General features: G+C 44.0%; 1 protein-coding gene across 1 annotated transcript; it reads right to left on the bottom strand.

Moving 5' to 3' along the window:
- Positions 1 to 1,359: 1,359 nt before the first annotated feature.
- LOC121552843 (solute carrier family 22 member 6-A-like) lies at positions 1,360 to 18,489 on the bottom strand. Its single transcript, XM_041865910.2, has 10 exons — positions 17,818 to 18,489; positions 16,845 to 16,948; positions 16,121 to 16,275; positions 15,792 to 15,960; positions 15,255 to 15,378; positions 14,708 to 14,814; positions 13,821 to 14,032; positions 8,037 to 8,145; positions 3,628 to 3,840; positions 1,360 to 3,362 (listed from the first exon to the last, which is right to left on the bottom strand). Exons 1-10 carry the CDS (start codon positions 18,223 to 18,225, stop codon positions 3,284 to 3,286), a joined length of 1,680 nt encoding a protein of 559 aa, XP_041721844.1. The 5' UTR covers positions 18,226 to 18,489; the 3' UTR covers positions 1,360 to 3,283.
- Between the last annotated feature and the right edge of the window lie 2,563 nt (positions 18,490 to 21,052).

Raw genomic sequence — 21,052 nt, 5'->3', positions numbered from 1 at the left:
TTAAGAGGCTTCTCTGTCCTCCACTCGTTACCTGTATTAATGGCACCTGTTTGAACTTGTTATCAGTATAAAGACACCTGTCCATAACCTCAAACAGTCACACTCCAAACTCCACTATGGCCAAGACCAAAGAGCTGTCAAAGGACACCGAAACAAAATTGTAGACCTGCACCAGGCTGGGAAGACTGAATCTGCAATAGGTAAGCAGCTTGGTTTGAAGAAATCAACTGTGGGAGCAATTATTAGGAAATGGAAGACATACAAGACCACTGATAATCTCCCTCGATCTGGGGCTCCACGCAAGATCTCACCCCGTGGGGTCAAAATGATCACAAGAACGGTGAGCAAAAATCCCAGAACCACACGGGGGGACCTAGTGAATGACCTGCAGAGAGCTGGGACCAAAGTAACAAAGCCTACCTACCACTACGCCGCCAGGGACTCAAATCCTGCAGTGCCAGACGTGTCCCCCTGCTTAAGCCAGTACATGTTCAGGCCCGTCTGAAGTTTGCTAGAGTGCATTTGGATGATCCAGAAGAGGATTGGGAGAATGTAATATGGTCAGATGAAACCAAAATAGAACTTTTTGGTAAAAACTAAACTCTCGTGTTTGGAGGACAAAGAATGCTGAGTTGCATCCAAAGAACACCATACCTACTGTGAAGCATGGGGGGTGGAAACATCATGCTTTGGGGCTGTTTTTTCTGCAAAGGGACCAGGACGACTGATCCGTGTAAAGGAAAGAATGAATGGGGCCATGTATCGTGAGATTTTGAGTGAAAACCTCCTTCCATCAGCAAGGGCATTGAAGATGAAACGTGGCTGGGTCTTTCAGCATGACAATGATCCCAAACACACCGCCCGGGCAAGAAGGAGTGGCTTCGTAAGAAGCATTTCAAGGTCCTGGAGTGGCCTAGCCAGTCTCCAGATCTCAACCCCATAGAAAATCTTTGGAGGGAGATGAAAGTCCGTGTTGCCCAGCGACAGCCCCAAAACATCACTGCTCTAGAGGATATCTGCATGGAGAAATGGGCCAAAATACCAGCAACAGTGTGTGGAAACCTTGTGAAGACTTACAGAAAACGTTTGACCTGTGTCATTGCCAACAAAGGGTATATAACAAAGTATTGAGAACCTTTTGTTATTGACCAAATACTTATTTTCCACCATAATTTGCAAATAAATTCATTAAAAATCCTAAAATGTGATTTTCTGGATTTTTTCTCCTCATTTGTCTGTCATAGTTGACGTGTACCTATGATGTAAATTACAGGCCTCTCTCATCTTTTTAAGTGGGAGAACTTGCACAATTGGTGGCTGACTAAATACTTTTTTCCCCCACTGTATATTATACAAATGCAATGTATTATTTTTTTATTATCACATCATGGATAACTTCCCAGTTATACTTTGGTTTTGTAAATTTGTAATACATATGTACAAGTGTATTATGGGTAATGTATAAAAGTTCTGATTCTACAGAATCAGGAAATGCACATGTTGTAACACAATCTCTGTGGTAATCATGCTTGTGCCCCATTACAGTACTTACATAAAGCAGCTGATGTCAGACAAGAAGCAAGTACCACTTTCCTCCAGAGAGTGGCAGTGATCACTAACACAACACATACGGGCTCCTGTTGACCAATGTTACTAAACATATAGGCCTATTACAGTCGGTTGGTTACATGACTGTAAGGCAAACCCTGTGTTTCATCCAAAACATTTGTGGCTTTGCTCTCCTAAGCCTTACAATGACAACTGAACAATTGATGCATGTCAAATCATCCACTGTAATAACAATAATAAGATCCACCCAAAGTACCACAGAGAGAGCATGTCATAACTTTAGTCTTCTATTCTTCTCCACTTGATGTGAAAGTTCTCAAACTTGGATCTGTCTCTCTGGTGTTATTGCTGCGGTTCAGTGTACTTTATACACTAACTGTAAGCGCTCAGAATGAAAGCCTTCAGCTGAAATGTTAATAATGTAATGTAAATGAAGAGTGGGCTTCCTAACTTGGAGTAACGCTGTCATAACTGTTTATCATTCAATCCATCCATCCTTGTCTTGTATAAGGGCATCATTGTCTTGTATAAGGGCATCCTTGTCTTGTATAAGGGGATCTTTGTCTTGTATAAGGGCATATTTGTCTTGTATAAGGGCATCTTTGTCTTGTATAAGGGCATCTTTGTCTTGTATAAGGGCATCCTTGTCTTGTATAAGTGCTTGTTACAGACACCACAGCTCATCTGCTGACCCTATAGAGACCTGTAACTGGGTAATCTTGGAGCTGACACTGGGTGTACTGGGGCGTCTGTGTGCTGCTAACAGCTTAGCTTCCTCCAGTGTCCGACTGCCGCGAGTCGAACCAGTGATCCTCTGCTTCGCAACACACGTCACCATCCTCCGAGACAACGTTCCACCGAAAAATATCTTATTCGATAGTTCCATCCGCAACATTTCAAGCTTGCTGTGGGGTGAGTTTATGGTACGTTCTTAACTCCGTTACATGGGCGCTTGAGATTCCATGGCTGTTTTCACACCTTGGCTGGTAGGAGGCTGCCAGCAGATGGCTAGTATTTCAACATGATTTTCTAACAAACATTCTGTGGAGCAGTTGTCCTATAGCCTGCTGTGCTGGAGAGTGCACACTTTTAAAAGACTCATTATGATCACAGATCAACATCAACTTCAAACACATTCACTTCTAAAATTGAGAGTTAGGAATGTCAAATACAGAATCCACCAAGTAAAAAAAATTATATTATCAAATAGAAAAAAAGAGTTAGCAATTCATCTTGCATATGTGTGATAGTTTGCATAATTTGTTATCTATGCTCGTTCACAGTGTGGGCACTTTATACGAAATCACAATGCATGATGAACAGTAAGGCATTCGTGTGTCCATGACAGTATTTACAGAATCTGATAAATGGATATTTGGTGCATAAATGAACATTTACTACTGTACTTTATTATCAATCAAAATGTGAACTGATAGTCACAGTAAAACATCAATATATAGTACATATTTTCAAAACAAATTAAAAAATGTATATAAAACAAAACTGTATAAAATGTCAGTTCAGTGACATCAATGTCTTATGTACGAAATAGGAAATAGCTTTACAAGTGTTCAAACACTCTTAGCAGATATCTTACAATGCACAGTTGAGTTCCTTGGAGGAATGATATTTTCCCTTAGAAGTACTCCAGATGACAGTACCACAGGTCTCAAAGTATCAGTGCGGACTGGTGCCTTGTCCCACTCCTAGTTCTTCAGTTTATGATGTCTGGGTTTCTTGTTGGACATTCTTCATAGAGGGCTGGCTTCATGTTCCCTTCCTCTGAGTCCTCACTAGACGAGACAAGCGGATATCCTTGGATTACTATTAACATTACATGAACCTACAGGTAACCCCAGTTCAGCACCGTAATAACAGTTTATAGTACAATCTGAAATGCGTGTTAACCCAAGCTAAGATGTTCACTCCTGGTTTCAAGGCTGTATCTCCAGAGCATAACATTGACAAATAAATACCAAGGAATTTAAAGTATTAAATACTATGTAATAGAATATTCTCCCTCTCTTCCCCTTCAATGGATAGAGATGGGATTCAGACCTGATGCTGGATCCCTCTACATCCTCAATGGTGTCAGCCAGGGGCTGGTGGGCTGTCTCAGGCAGCAGCAGGGTGAGGGCTGCCCCTAGCAGAGTACACAGGCCAAACAGAACCATGGGAGCATTCTTACTGACACCCCTCAGCAGGTAAATGATGGGAGCCAGGACTCCCCCTGCCCGGGCACACATGGAGCCCATACCAATCCCACTCTGCCTGTGGAGCACAGAGGAGACGTGTTCAGCCAAAATAACTTCACATTGTCGCAGTACTGTAATTAAGAATGTGCATCAAGACCTGTTCCGCCACATCTCCAAACAATTAACAACAGCTGCTCAGCTAGTCTGCTGCCTCCCTTCTTACTGTGGTTGTTTGGGTCAGAGAAATGTACACTAGGTAAATCATGGAAAACATAGGAATCTGATTTGAATGTTATGAAAATATATATATATATTTTTACCTTTATTTAACTAGGCAAGTCAATTAAGAACAAATTCTTATTTACAATGACGGCCTACCAAGAGCCAAAAGGCCTCTTGCGGGGACGGTGGCTGGGATAAAAAATTTAAATGTAGGACAAAACACACATCATGACAAGAGAGACAACACAACACTACATAAAGAGAGACCGAAGACAACAATACAACATGGCAGCAACACATGACAACAGAGCATGGTAGCAACACAACATCACAACAACACGGCAGCAACACAACATGGTAACAGCACAAACATGGTACAAACGTTTTCCAGAAGTTCTTGAGGTTAGACCCACAGAGAAAGAACTGCTCATTAAAGTAACTAACTTTGGCTTTCCGGATAGCCTGAGTGCACTTATTTCTCATTTGCTTGAACGTCAGTCAGTCAGCCTGAATATTTGTGTGCCGAGCCTTTCGCCAAATGGTGTTCTTGAGGTGGAGTAACTCTGCCAGATAACGGTCGAACCAGGGGCTGAACCTGTTTTTAATTCTCATTTTCTTTATGAGGGTGTGCTTGTTAACAATACCACTGAAAATATAAAAAAAAGAAGGTCCAAGCATCTTTGACAGAGGGGATCAAGCTGATATTATACCAATTTACAGAGACCAGGTCATGAAGGCTTGCTCGTTAAAGTTTTTCAGCAAGAGTCTATGACAAATCAGGACAGGTCATTTAACTGAGCAGCCATTCAGAATAATCTTGTGACTTCATGCAACAGTTGTTTCAGCCCTTATCATAAGTTCAAAAGTTAGGGTTAGGAATTAACAGACCTTTATACACCTATTGAGTCAGTGTTGACTATTGCAATGAGGAAAGACATTATTGGCATTGGTTGGTAAAAGATGTCTGTCCACATAAAAAAAAGAACACAAGCAACATTTACTATCGATATAAAATGCAATCAATAAGTATTACGAATCTTAGCTTAAGGTATCAGTAATTTTTGCAGCTCAGGTGGTAAATTAAGCTATTTCAAATACTTGTTTCGATGTCTCACTATGGATACACCTGGGCGTGTCCACAAGCTCGAAGTAACCAATCACACATCGTCTGTTCGACACAGACAGGTCGAATGGCGAATAAGGTGAGCCCCGCTCCTCCATAAAGGGAGCCACTCGCCTGCCAAACTGGTCATTCTTGCCTCTCTTCCTTGCGGAAGTGACTGTGTTCACTAAAGCTCTACTCAGTGCGACTGGATTTCTGTTTTCCTACTGAACTGTTTTCAGGCGAACAGTGAGGTTAACACTGCCGAACGTAGTACTTCAGTTCCTGTCGATAGTGTTGAGTACCAACCAAATTCATTTTCTACTCGTCAGTCTTTGTTTAGCTGGCGCCACAAGGCTAGCTATCGAGATTTGGTTAGCCATCGCTGCAAGGCTTTAGCTAACTTGGCTAGCTAGCTGCAAGGCTAGCTAACTATGCTAAGAAAGGACTAACACAGATGCTTCACGATGAGTCCTGTTACGCAGGGGTATTTTGACCCAGACGTACAGACTGATTTTCCACCCTCACTCAGAAACCATGGCCTTCTGGGCATGGCCTGTGAGGAAGAGAATCTGAATGCGACTTGCCTTCGGAGTCTTCTAGACTACCCAGGAGCCCCTTCTACACACTCACTGTATGAAACAATGGCACGTTTGCGAGAAGTGGTGTGACCAAAAACAGTTCACTGTTTAGGTCCCTCTAGCTGCTTTCTCGGCCTGTCATATAGGCTTCAACAACAACAGTTGTGTAACACTCTCTGGTGTGACATTTCATGAAGGAAGTGCGTCGCTTACGCCTAATCCCCAAGCCTTTTAGCCCTCTGTTTGGACCTGTCTATTGTGCTTGAGGCGATTTCTCAGCAAACTTTTGCCTCTGGAAAGCATGGAGTTTAAATATCTCTCTTTCAAGACGACTTTGCTGATTACCCTCTCATCCGCATAGCGAGTGAGAGTGCTGCACGCACTGCAGTCCACCATTCATACCTATAGTTGTCCCAGGGTTTTCCAAAGTAATGTTGTTACCCAACCCCGCCTTTATGCCTAAGGTCAGCGGCAATTACTATTGTCTCATCTTACAGCTTATGGCTTTCCACCTTCCTCCCTTCAACTCTAGGAAAGATGGGACGTTTATGTCCAGTTTGCGCGTTGCGCATCTACTTGCACATCTACCGACTGGACGTCACTGCACCTTCAATGGTGCCAACTGTCCTCAGTGTCGGAGCCTCTGAGGGGTGATGCTGTTGGAACTACCCTGGCTTTGGAGAGCATGTCTGCATAATGGGAGTTGGCCATATCACATAGTGAGACATCAAAACAAGTTTTTGAAATAAAACTCAAGGTTACTTACGTAACCCCGGTTCTATGAGAATATAAGTGAGATGTCTCAAGAGCGCAAGGAAGAGAGGCATGCTCGAGAATGACCAGTTTGATGGACGAGTGGCTCCCTTTATGGAGAAGAGGGGGTCACCTCATTCGCCAATCGACCTGTCTATCTCCAACAGATGTTGTGTGATTGGTTACATCAAGTTTGTGGACACGCCCAGACATATCCATAGTGAGACATCTAACCCATATTCTCATAGGACTGGGTTACGTAAGTAACCTTCAGTTATCTTGCTTATGACGTACAGTGCCTTGCAAAAGTATTCATCCCCCTTGAAGTTTTTCCTATTTTGTTGCATTACAACCTGTAATTTAAATTGACTTTTATTTGGATTTCATGTAATGGACATACACAAAATAGTCCAAATTGGTGAAGTGAAATTGAAAAAATAACTTGTTTGAAAAAATTATATAAACTAAATAACGGAAAAGTGGTGCGTGCATATCTATTCACCCCCTTTGCTATGAAGCCCCTAAATAAGATCTGGTGCAACCAATTACCTTCAGAAGTCACATAATTAGTTAAATAAAGTCCACCTGTATGCAATCTAAGTGTCACATGCTCTGTCACATGATCTCAGTATATATCCACCTGTTCTGAAAGGCCCCAGAGTCTGCAACATCACTAAGCAAGGGGCACCACCAAGCAAGCGGCACAATGAAGACCAAGGAGCTCTCCAAACAGGTCAGGAACAAAGTTGTAGAGAAGTACAGATCAGGGTTGGGTTATAAAAAAATATCTAAAACTTTGAACATCCCACGGAGCACCATTAAATCCATTATTAAAAAATGGAAAGAATATGGCACCACAACAAACCTGCCAAAAGAGGGCCGCCCACCAAAACTCACGGACCAGGCAAGGAGGGCATTAATTAGAGAGGCAACAAGAGACCAAAGATAACCCGGAAGGAGTTGCAAAGCTCCACAGCGGAGATTGGAGTATCTGTCCATAGGACCACGTTAAGCCGTACACTCCACAGAGCTGAGCCTTACGGAAGAGTGGCCAGAAAAAAGCCATTGCTTAAAGAAAAAAATGAATAGTGGGTGAATAGTTATGCACGCTCAAGTTTTCTGTTTTTTTGTCTTACTTGTTGTTTGTTCCACAATAAAAAATATTTTGCATCTACAAAGTGGTAGGCATGTTGTGTAAATCAAATGATACAACCTCCCCAAAAATCTATTTTAATTCCAAGTTGTAAGGCAACAAAATAGGAAAAATGCCAAGGGGGGTGAATACTTTTGCAAGCCACTGTACCTCGTCTCAACCATCAACAACAAAATTAAGGTCACAGAGATATTGACAGAGTCAGGGAGAGGATTAACTCCAAGGATGGTTAGACTCATGTTGTGATCTAATGCTCTATCCCTGAATGATCCTGATGGAAACCTGCCCAGACATCAGCAGTCCACATTAGTCACCAGGGTTGTGGGTTCGTTTCCCACGGGGGGCCAGTATGAAAATGTATGCACTCACTAACTGTAAGTCGCTCTGGATAAGAGCGTCTGCTAAATGACTAAAATGTAAAATATATAGGGAATAGGGTGCCATTTGAGTCAGATGCTCACCTTATGACAGTCGGGAAGATCTCTGCTGAGTAGACGTAGACGATGGACAAGGAGGCGGTGATCCCAAACTTCCCCACCATAGCCAGGACAGTTCTAATAATGGAGAGATCTGTGTATATGTGGGGGGAGAAGTGATGGGGTTAGAGATTAAACTGATAAATAGCTGGGCTGTGTGTGTATAGCATCTGTAACTCTAGGTTACATCCATGCGAATCACTCTCCAGCATTCCTACTGGAGACCGTAACCACCTAAGTTACTGTAGTTCCTACTGGAGACCATAACCACCTAAGTTACTGTAGTTCCTACTGGAGACCGTAACCACCTAAGTTACTGTAGTTCCTACTGGAGACCATAACCACCTAAGTTACTGTAGTTCCTACTGGAGACCGTAACCACCTAAGTTACTGTAGTTCCTACTGGAGACCATAACCACCTAAGGTAGTGGCTTCGAATATAAGGCTGACATGACTTCCATGAGGGCACCGGTGGGAGTTAATAACAACTCTACATCCAGGAGGTTACGTCTCTGACAAACTCTGGTTATAATAAATGTGGCTTGCAAACGTTTTTAAGTTTCAACCAAAAGCCAAGTTCCAAGCCACAAAGACTTTCCATTGACTACTAGCTAAGTCCTTATAAACAGGGCTATAAAACTACACAACTATGACATCATTCAAGGACTGCCATGGTTTATTTACACTGGTAAACAACTTAATTAAAGTTAACTGAAGTCTTTTCAGGGCCAGGAGGATACTGTAACTCGTCATGTACAGTCGTGGTCAAACGTTTTGAGAATGACACAAATATTAATTTTCACAAAGTCTGCTACCTCAGTTTTTATGATGGCAATTTGCATATACTCCAGAATGTTATGAAGAGTGATCAGATGAATTGCAATTAATTGTGTAATACCTTGCTAAAACCAAGTATAGAGTTTATTTGTTATAATTCATTGGTATTAGATTTAAAAGGTGATCGAATAGCTCCTGATTTGGAATGTCATTAATGCATTTATTTTGAAGCAATGTTTTTAAAAAATGTACAAGTGAATAGGTTGGTTTACTTTTATCTCGTTAAAGTTTTGACCAATGAGGTAACTTGTTAAGTTGTGGCCAATGGGAGAGTGGACTGGTTGCGGGGAAAGAAAAGAGAGGGAAAAGGTTGAAAGAAGGGAGAGGAGAGACGTTAGTGGGGTTGGTGAAGGAAAAACTACCAAAGGAAACGATAAAGAGAGAACAAAACCATACCTACAGAGTTTTTTTGAAGGGAAATCCTGATTTTATTTCTATAAGAGAGTGTTTATTATTTCGTTAAGAAAGACCTAGTGGAGACTGAAGCTGCCGTCGCATTGTGGAGACATTCGACATCCTAGAGGTTAGCCTAGCATCGTGCAAGACTTGGAGAGAATTGCTTGTGACGATCAACGAGTTCGGGTTTCCAACGGATGTCTGTTGCTGCTACCGAGTACTGGCTGCATTGATAGCTGTGTTCGCTGTGGATCTTGTGAGGACACCTGCACGGAACTACTATATTTTGCTGAGGCATTATCTACAAGTAGTGAGTAACTACAAATGTGGGGTGGACTTCGGGACTTTATGTATGTCGTCATTTTTTTTTTATGAGCTCCAACGCGCCCAGGGTTTAAGCAAGCTTGCAAATAATTTGGACATGGGTTGTGGAAAAATCATTGGGGTTTATTATTTTTATTTATTTTGATGTGATACATTGAACATTTGATTAATATAGATCTTGAACCTTATTTCTGTTGTATTGGTGGAGTCATTTACTGTTTCAGTTTCATTTAATGCATGGGAAAGCATATCCTTATAATAATAACCAAGTCTATAATCATTCTATCTGAAGTTAATACCCTATTTGTCATTCACCCTATGTCACACCCTGGTTCGGGGACTCATTATGTTGAACCAGGGTGTGTTCATTCTATGTTTTCGGTTTCTCTGGTGGGTGTTCTAGGTGGTTATATTTTCTATGTTTGCGGTGTGACTCCCAATCCAGAGGCAAACGAGTGTTCAACTGTCGACTGTTTGTTCTGATTGGGAGCCATATTTAATCTATCTGTCCTTTGGTTGTGGGATTTTGTTCGTGTGTGTGCGTGTGTTGTACACTAGACGTCACGCTTTCGTTGTTTATTGTTTTGTTGTTGTGAGCATTTAATTAAAATCATCATGTTCACTCCCAACGCTGCGCTTTGGTCCTATTTCATAGACGGGCGGACAGAAAATCCCACCAAGACCAGGACCAAGCAGCGTGTCGAAGAGCCATCGCGAATAAGTCTCCGTGGCAGCTTCGATTGGGTCAAGCCCATGGAGGAGCTGAGTGAAGAGGGTTGGAGACAGAGGAGCGAGAGATGGGAGAGAGAATGTTGGAGGCCTGGGAAGACCCCAGAAAATTTTTAGGGGGCTCACGGCGGGGGCAGCAGGAGGCCGCGATGGAGCGGTCCAGCGGGTGTGAAGAGGAGGCCGCCAGGTTAAGGGGGCCACTGGTCACAGAGGAGAGGGATTGTGGAGGCACGGCGAGAGGTACTGGGGTGTGTGTCCAGTCCGGTCCGGCCCGTTCCTGATCTCTGCGTAGGGCCAGTGGTGTGTGTCTCCAGTACGGGCCGGCCTGTTCCTGTTCTCGCATCGTGCCGGTGGTGCGCGTCGCCAGCCGGTCGGCCTGTTCCGGCCACTCGCACCAAGGATACGGTGCGCGTCGCCAGCCCGACCCGGCCTGTTCGGCCACTCGCACCAAGGATACGGTGCGCGTCGCCAGCCCGACTTCGGCCTGTTCCGGCCACTCGCACCAGGGATACGGTGCGGCGTCGCCAGCCCAGTCCGGCCCATCCAAGCTTCCCCGCACCAAGTCTGTGGTGCGTCTGGTCAGCCCTGTCCGGCTCGTCCCTGCTCTCCGCACCAAGTCAGTGGTGTGCGTCGCCAGCCCATTCCGGTCCATTCCTGCTCCACGCACCAAGCCAGGGGGCGCGTGTCGTCAGTCCGGCTCCGGACAGCGGGGCTAGACAGGACCAGGAGTACTTTGGGGGGTTGGAGAGGAAGTGGGGGATCAAGCCCGGAGCCGAGCGCCGCCGAGGAAGAATGCCCACCCAGCCCTCCCCTGTTTTGCTTCGTATTTAGGCGCGGTCACAGTCCGCGCCTTTAGGGGGTACTGTCACACCCTGGTTCGGGGACTCATTATGTTGAACCAGGGTGTGTTCATTCTATGTTTTCGGTTTCTCTGGTGGGTGTTCTAGGTGGTTTATTTTCTATGTTTGCCGGTGTGACTCCCAATCAGAGGCAAACGAGTGTCAGCTGTCGGCTGTTTGTCTCTGATTGGGAGCCATATTTAATCTATCTGTTTTCCTTTCGGGTTGTGGGATTTTGTTCGTGTGTGTGCGTGTGTTGTACACTAGACGTCACGCTTTCGTTGTTTATTGTTTTGTTGTTGTGAGCATTTAATTAAAATCATCATGTTCACTCCCAACGCTGCGCTTTGGTCCTATTTCATAGACGGGCGTGACACCCTAGCAAGTTTACAATAGGGATTCTTATTGGAGATGTCCTTCTCACCTAATATCCCATGCTGTTCAGATATTCTAAATAAGGTAATATTGTGAGAGTCAAATTCGAGCCTGGTGAGAGGGTTACAATTGCAAATTCCCTCTTTGCCATGAAAATGAACTTAATCCCCAAAAAACATTTCCACTGCATTTCAGCCCTGCCACAAACATGACAAACTGACATCATGTCAGTGATTCTCTCGTTAACACAGGTGAGAGTGTTGACGAGGACAAGGCTGGAGATCACTCTGTCATGCTGATTGAGTTAGAATAACAGACTGGAAGCTTTAAAAGGAGGGTGGTGCTTGAAATCATTGTTCTTCCTCTATTAACCATGGTTACCTGCAAGGAAACACATGCCGTCATCATTGCTTTGCACAAAAAGGGCTTCACAGGCAAGGATATTGCTGCTAGTAAGATTGCACCTAAATCAACCATTTATCGGATCATCAAGAACTTCAAGGAGAGAGGTTCAATTGTTGTGAAGAAGGCTTCAGGGCGCCCAAGAAAGTCCAGCAAGTGCCAGGACTGTCTCCTAAAGTTGATTCAGCTGCAGGATCGGGGCACCACCAGTGCAGAGCTTGCTCAGGAATGGCAGCAGGCAGGTGTGAGTGCATCTGCATGCACAGTGAGGCGAAGACTTTTGGAGGATGGCCTGGTGTCAAGAATGGCAGCTAGGAAGCCACTTCTCTCCAGGAGAATATCAGGGACAGACTGATATTCTGCAAAAGGTACAGGGATTGGACTGCTGAGGACTGGGGTAAAGTCATTTTCTCTGATGAATCCCCTTTCCGATTGTTTGGGGCAATTTTTTTGTCCATTAAAATAACATCAAATTGATCAGAAATACAGTGTAGACATTGTTCATGTTGTAAATGGCTATTGTAGCTGGAAACGGCTGATTTTTTATTGAATATCTACATAGGCATACAGAGGCCCATTATCAGCAACCATCAGTCCTGTGTTCCAATGGCACGTTTCTTCTGAAACTCGCCAGTCTATTCTTGTTCTGAGAAATGAAGGCTATTCCATGCGAGAAATTGCCAAGAAACTGAAGATCTGGTACAACGCTGTGTACTACTCCCTTCACAGAACAGCGCAAACTGGATCTAACCAGAATAGAAAGAGGAGTGGGAGGCCCTGGTGCACAACTGAGCAAGAGGACAAATACATTAGAGTGTCTAGTTTGGGAAACAGATGCCTCACAGGTCCTCAACTGGCAGCTTCATTAAATAGTACCTGTAAAACACCAGTCTCAACGTCAACAGCGAAGAGGCGACTTCGGGATGCTGATCTTCTAGGCAGAGTTGCAAAGAAAAAGCCATATCTCAGACTGGCCAATAAAAATAAAATATTAAGATGGGCAAAAGAACACAGACACAGGACAGAGGAAGATTGGAAAAAGGTGTTATGGACAGACGAATCGAAGTTTGAGGTGTTAGGATCACAAAGAAGAACATTTGTGAGATGCAGACCAAATGAAAAGATGCTGGAGGAGTGCTTGATGCCATCTGTCAAGCATGATGGAGGCAATGTGATGGTCTGGGGGTGCTTTGGTGGTGGTGAAGTGGGAGATTTGTACAGGGTAAAAGGGATCTTGAAGAAGGAAGGCTATCACTCCATTTTGCAACGCCATGCCATACCCTGTGGACGGCGCTTGATTAGAGCCAATTTCCTCCTACAACAGGACAATGACCCAAAGCACAGCTCCAAACTATGCAATAACTATTTAGGGAAGAAGCAGTCAGCTGGTATTCTGTCTATAATGGAGTGGCCAGCACAGTCAACGGATCTCAACCCTGTTGAGCTGTTGTGGGAGCAGCTTGACCGTATGGTACGTAAGAAGTGCATATCAAGCCAATCCAACTTGTGCTTCAGGAAGCATGGGGTGAAATCTCTTCAGATTACCTCAACAAATTGACAACTAGAATGCCAAAGGTCTGCAAAGCTGTAATTGCTGCAAATGGAGGATTCTTTGACGAAAGCAAAGTTTGAAGGACACAATTATTATTTCAATTAAAAATCATTATTTCTAACCTTGTCACTGACTACATTTTCTATGCATTTTGCTATATTTCCTATTCAAACTCATTTAATGTATGTTTTCATGGAAAACAAGGACATTTCTAAGTGACCCCAAACTTTTGAACTGTAGTGTAGGTCAGGATGTGTATAAACATCTTAAAGACGTATTGACACACGGCAGAGTTTTCTATGGAATGCTCCATACCATCAGGAATGAAGACGGTTAGCAGGCAGGCTAGGCCTCCCACAGCAAGGAAGGCTAGCTGGGATATCCTCCTGGAGCGGTTCAGGGTAAAGAGGGTGATGGTCCGGGCGGGCATCTCCACCAGGCCAAAGATCAGCTGGGTCAGGTAGATGTTCATCCCAAAGTCAGAGATGTTCAGGGACAGGCCGTAATAGACCAGCACGTTGACAAACCTGGATAGACACAGAGATGGAATGGTAGAGGAAACACTGGTGAGGTAAGGGAAGGATTAATAAAACTGCTGTCACTGCAGTGAAACAAGGACTCCCTTCTTCCACTGGTTTGACAGAAGTTTACCATGCAGAGTGGAAAGATGTCTGGGAAGCAGCAATGTCTCTCTAGCCACAGACAGGATAATCGAACCCTGGCAAAATCAAGGGACTTTCTAACAGAGTAATATTACAGTATATACCTCTTGTAAACTGGATTTGATACGGAAAATAGTGCAACATTTTACAATAGTGATATCTATTGACAATGTTTTCTACATTAACACTCACTTCTCAGTGCCTGGGAAGCTATGTAAAGTATTCCCATTCAAATAATAGTCTTCCAGTGTTGCCTCAGTGAGTGATACACTGCAATTCAAATGGCTTACACAGCAAGCATAATGACCTGAGGAGGCCTTGAGAAACAGTTCTGAGAACTCCATTGGCATACCACATCAAGTGAATCAACCCATAACGGAAAGAGTAGATCAAATAATTAGTGTGTTTGATACATGAATGTTATGAATGTTTGGCAGAAACAGAAACCTCAATAAAGTGGTAGTTGATACAGTAGATTTGATCAATTCATGTTTGCCCCACGAAGAAATGTGACCTGACAATGTTCTACTGCCAACTCACCACAGGTAAAACATGATCAAAGAATTCCTCCTCATTCTTGGTGTACGGACCAGATCAATGACTGTGTATTTTTCCCTCTCCTCCATCTTCACCATGTCTTTGTACCCCTGGAAAATAAAAAGAGCATATTAGCTCTGAGCATTTCACCATGATGCTTTTCAGAAAAGGAATGAGCTCATCAATGCAAAAAGCACACCAATGCAACTCATCTAATTTGCTTGTCCCACATGCCTACACAGCATAGAGGGATAACATGCAAAGCGCTTTAATATGCTCAGGCTTTGGCGGTATTGCTCTCAACATTGCTTGTACATAGAAGCATTGTTTTGCAAGTGCTTTAATCGAGGCTGTTGGAATTTCATAATGATCAATGATAGCTTAATCTCGTCCACCAGCCTGCTCTTTCTCTCTTTAGCAATAGCCTTGGGACAAAGTTAATGATACTGTATTAGCTTCACACAAAAAAAACACACCTGATCCTCAAGGTCCTCCTGAGTCCAGTTATGTGTGTGTGTGTGTGTGTGGGCGTGGGCATGCGTAACCACACCTGACATATCTCTGTGTCCTCCTGCAGGGGTTTGCCGTTCATCAGAGCAGCTTTCCTGATCAGATTCATGGCCTCCTCGTTCCTCTGGTTGGCCATTAGCCACCGAGCCGACTTCGGTAGGGCCCTAAGAATTTAGAGGAAAGGTGTTAAACTGACCCACACACATAAACAACATGGGAACATGGGAACAAGATATATAAACACGAAGATACATTTAGTCATGAGGTAGGATGTAGGCCAATACTAGTACTAAAATATCAACAAAAAAATAAAATAATTTGGTACTATGCACACAATTTTGCAACTTATATATACTTTAGGTATTCCCAAATGGAATTCAATGACCCATCTGGTTTTGATTATTGATGAAAAAAGAGGGTTCCTCTTCATTCTCTTTCATTTCTTCTTTAGTGAGTTGGCTTGCTAGCCTGGAATCCAAACTGAATTATCCTTTCACTTCACTGAAGATATTGAAAGTGAGTGATATTCCGTTTGTATTTCAGGCTACAGGCGTGCTGCAGGCGGTCAGTGACTCACCAGATGTAGAAGATGAAGAGGAAGCCTGGTGCTGAGATGGCCAGCTGGAGCTTGCGCCAGTCTCTGATGAGGTAGGCCAGGCCTGCCAGGGTGATGTAGCCAAACCCAAAGAAGTAGTCGGTGATGATCCCAGCTAGCATCCGGTGCTTTGATCCTGTCCACTCTGTGCCTGGGGGGAACAAACAGAACAGTATAGAGAGTATAAAACGAACACCTTATGATCTTCATTTTTTCTCAGATCACAAGTCAATAACTTTACGAATGTGTGTGTGTGTATGTGTGTGGTGTGTATGAGAGAGACAGTGAGAGGGAACGAGAGAGAGACGAACCTAAAACAAATGCGTTCATGATGACAGCAGAAATAGTGGTTCCAACCACAAAGCGCAGAAAGACATAAATGTAGAAATTTGGGGCGAAAGCAGCACCAACCCCAAAGGTTGACTGAATAGCCAAACCAACCAGGATTATGTTCCTGCGTCCAAACCTGAAACAAGAAAGAGAGCGATTATACCTTTTCAAATGAATAGAACTTGTTTCACTTGAGGTGTCCTCACTCACGGTACTGTACGGGTGTGTTGAGAATGAATTGGACTGTTAGGGAGTGGGACGTGCTGCAAATTAGTTGCACTCTTTAAAATACCCAGTGTTAAATGCTTCAAATACTTTTGACTTGACTGGCCAACAAGAGCGCATTTCAAATAAAATCACTGCCGCTGCCTATAAATATCAATGAATAAGACAGCTAGTACTGAAATAGTCTGTGCAGACATTTTGTCTGTGTACTTTCTATGAATAATCCTAGATACACAAATAAAATACACTAGCAAATGAACATAGCAATACAAGCTGCAAAGTGTTAATTGAGCTACATTTTTGTTTTGACTTTCTCCCTCTTTATATTTGTTTTATCATGACCCTCTATTACATTTGTGACCTACCTACAATACATGTTTCATGGATCCTCTTCATTGTATCTGAACCAAGCTAATTATACATTTGATAAAACATACATAAGTATCAATGGTGGAAGACGCATAGTTGTTTTATACTTACTTATCAGCTAAGGAACCAAACAGCACAGCGCCAACCAGAAGACCAAACATGTAGATTGAGGAACCAATGTTGTTCAGATTGGCATTTTCACACACCAGATCCCACTGTCAAGGACAGAGGGTTCAAATTAGTTAAAAGCTACATCATATTGGCAAGCCCATCTGTATGTTCACCTACATTCTTTATAAACCATGTACTAGGTATAAGATTTCAGATTTCAAATTATACTATATCCCTGTTACCAGTGTTTTGTCCTTGATTGACTATACATAGACTATTACACTGTGAAGGTTCACACTTGTACAACACTGTAACTGTATTTTGACTGTGGTGTAATACTCCTTTGCCCCTGTGAGCACCTCGCTTCTCAACAGATTCCATCTAAACGTCCTTCAGGACTCTGACATCAATCAGTGTGGAATGTGACAGAAAATATGAGTTATTATCAATCATAAAGACAGCCTCCAACAGTGGGCCTCACAGTGGAGGTCTGATCCTAGTGTTTGTAAATCATAACAGATTCTGATGGCTGGGACCATTCCACTATGGTTACTGTCGCTGTGTGAGGGTTGACACACGGCACGTGAGGGTCCGTCCCAAGCAGCACGGGACCCAATCAGTGCATTCCAGTTACATAGCCCCCCCCCCAACCCTGCTCCACATGTAATAGTGTGTCAAGGGGGGAGTGAACTGCACTGGCCAGGGAGAGAGGACGCCTGCACCACAGGAGTCCATCTCACAACCCTCCACTCTCCAGCAACCCAGACTAGCTCCGGCTCAGATATCACCACCGCTACACTGTTACATAGTAGCGAAAATGCTTCTGGGGAAAAATGAGTTCCACATTACAGACTGCAGAGGAGAATGTGGAACAGAGGGTATTGATCACGTTTGAGCCCCCCAGCCCCCCAGACAGAGAACGAGCGCTTGTCCTGCCCGTCATGTCTGTTCTACTGCACCACCACTTACTCACCTCGGTTGCCACGGTGCTTTGGAAGGTCTCCTTGCTGAATTCCCATCTCCCTCGGCAACCCCCGGTGTCGTGGCCATCGCTAAGGGCCAGGGCGGTGCTGTGATTCAACTGGGCTAGCGGGGTGCCAGGAACCCCCCCAGGGGCAGAGCAGGACAGGTCAGGGTCACCATCTGGGCCCGTCACCAGGCTGAAGTTGAAGTTGGATGCGCCTGAGCTGGCGGCCAAGGGCCAGGTGGTGTTGGTGGAGCGACAGAGATGAGGGGGGACGGCCCCCGTGAAGACGGATATCAGCATGTGGAACGCCAGAAGGATCTGGGGGAGGCAAATCCACACATACAGGATCTTCTGGAACTTGCCAAAGCCACCGATATGAGAAAGAATCTCGTCAAAATTCATGCTTCTTTCCATAGCTGCTGTTCCAATGCAGACGCTACCCTAATGTATCACCACAGATACAAGAGGTCCAACAGAACAGTACTCTCTCAAGTTGCCACCAAAGATCTTAAACTTCTGAATGGACTGAGAGTGGAACAGAAGGCTGAGAGGCAGCTGACACCTCACAGAGCTCAGGATAAACTACAGATGCTGGTTTGTGTAAATCTCATTCAGTCCTCATTCAGATGAAGTCACACCTGTCTGTGGTGTAGTAAACCCTGAGCGCAGGCAGGCTGCTGCTGCTGTCTACAGTGTTGTGAACTCGCCGCACTGCACTTGCAAGGTAATATAACCATTCTGTACAGGGAGGGAGGGACCTGGATCCTGGGGGTGGAGTCTCAACTCAGAGGGAGGAGCTGCTCTTTGTGCTGCTGAGTGACTGCATTTGTTTAAATCTCTATATACCTCTCTCTCTCTCTCTCTCTCTCTCTCTCTCTCTCTCTCTCTCTCTCTCTCTCTCTCTCTCTCTCTCTCTCTCTCTCTCTCTCTCTCTCTCTCTCTCTCTCTCTCTCTCTCTCTCTCTCTCTCTCTCTCTCTCTCTCTCGCTCTCTCTCTCTCTCTCTCTCTCTCTCTCTCTCTCGCTCTCTCTGCTCTCTCTCTCTCTCTCTCTCTCTCTCTGCTCCCTCTCTCTCTCTGTGTATTTGCATGGTGAGAGCCAGAAACAGTGGGAATAAGTCATATATAAGCCCATTACACATAACATATAGAGATAAAGTGAAGACCAATTCTCAAATGTGACAGAGTGAATCAAATTTCAAGAGGGATGCACAATAGAAGTCAACCTTAGCCTAAAGTTATCACCCAGACAACTCCTTAAAAAGTGTGTGTGTGTACAGGTATATGTGTGTTATTGCTTTACGGTACATGTTTTCAACAATCAAATTCCTAACAATGACGTGGGAATATTTTGAAGGTCAGCTATAAATCCACTTGCCTTCCCTCTGGGACACTACAGTTGCAAAACACCATCAAGTGCCCTCAGTGGAAAACTAATACAGCTCTAAAGAAATGCAGATTCCCTCTGGCATCCAATGATTCATCTGACATAGAGATGCCAACAGGGGAGAGCTGGCTAAACTGGCCAGACAAAAGCAACAGATTAATGCCATGGGAAGAAGGGATTAAGATTTGACCCCCTGACATCAATGAAAGAGCTGTATTCTGGCAACTCCATAATTACCCATCATCCCGGCTCCCATTCCTCTGTTTTATCATTTTATCCTTTCCCCTGTTGTGGTGTCACATGTTTGAACACGGCAAGCGCTCTTTTCTCTCAGTGAGCTGCAGCCCATCGCTCTCAGCGGACATCCCAAATCACAACCATTTATCAAAATGAAATGGAACACCCAGGGGTAAGCGGAGAGGGGCTGATGTTCTGCATTCTTTTGAGAGGTGTGGGGCTCCAGTACCGGGTTCTCGTACTGTGCTAGGACAATACACAAAACACAAATGCAAACATCTACAGTATATGACCCCTCCTAAACGACAACATTAAATGAATGAATGAATGACAACATTGCAGCCAGGGAGGGACTCAATAAAGTCGGGATGTTGAAATGGCTGCCACTGACTATCATTATCATACTCACATGTGAAACTCAGCATGTGAAGTTTTCCTGTGTCTAAAGTGATTTAGGTTGCGTTTAGACAGAAAGACCAATTCTGATATTTTTTCCACTAATTGGTCTTTTGATCAATCACATCAGATATTTTTTGCATCAGACCTTTTTCAGCGGTGATCTTATTTGTTGAAAATAATTTCATTGAAATAACGTTGAAACAACGTTGATTCAACCAGTGTGTGCCCAGTGGGTATGCATTAGATCCTGTAAATGGCAGTGTTGTGAATAGGCAACATACAGTGAATTGTTTCTGTGTCTGGTACGTGGAGAGGAGAACAGGAAGCCAATGAGTGACAATTTGTTTGTTTATTGTTTATCCCTGATACGGATCAAATGTGGAGTGCCATAAAGGGCAAATGCCTTCTTCATAAAGATGACAACAAACAAATATGAAGTCAATTAATGACAAGGAAAGCCAAATACTGAACAAAAACATAATCGCAACATGCAACAATTTCAACGATTTTACTGAGTTACAGTTCATATAAGGAAATCAGTCAATTGAAATAAATAAATTAGGTCCTAGTCTATAGATTTGTTGTCCCACTCCTTTCAATGGCTGTGCGAAGTTGCTGGATATTGGCGGGAACTGGAACACGCTGTCGTACACGTCGATCATCTGACATGTCCGGTGAGTATGCAGGCCATGGAAGAACTGGGAAATGTTCAGCTTCCAGGAATTGTGTACAGATCATTGCGTCATGGGGCCGTGCATTATCATGCTGAAACATGAGGTGATGGTGGCGGATGAATGGCATGACAATGGGCCTCAGGATCTCGTCACGGTATCTCTGTGGATTCAAATTGCCATTGATAAAATGTCATTGTGTTCATTGTCCGTAGCTTATGCCAGCCCATACCATAACCCCACCTCCACCATGGGGCACTCTGTTCACAACGTTGACATCAGCAAACCGCTCGCCCACACGACGCCATACACGCTGTCTGCCATCTGCCCGGTACAGTTGAAACTGGGATTCATCCGTGAAAAGCACACTTCTCCAGCGTGCAAGTGGCCATCAAAGGTGAGCATTTGCCCACTGAAGTCGGTTACGACGCCGAACTGCAAACCCTGGTGAGGACGACAAGCACGCAGATGAGCTTTCCTGAGACTGTTTCTGACAGTTTGTGCAGAAATTCTTCAGTTGTGCAAACCCACAGTTTCATCCGCTGTCCGG

This window comes from Coregonus clupeaformis, chromosome 36, assembly GCF_020615455.1.
Source record: "Coregonus clupeaformis isolate EN_2021a chromosome 36, ASM2061545v1, whole genome shotgun sequence".
Lineage (NCBI taxonomy): Eukaryota > Metazoa > Chordata > Actinopteri > Salmoniformes > Salmonidae > Coregonus > Coregonus clupeaformis.
This window is presented reverse-complemented; position numbering and strand designations above follow the sequence as displayed.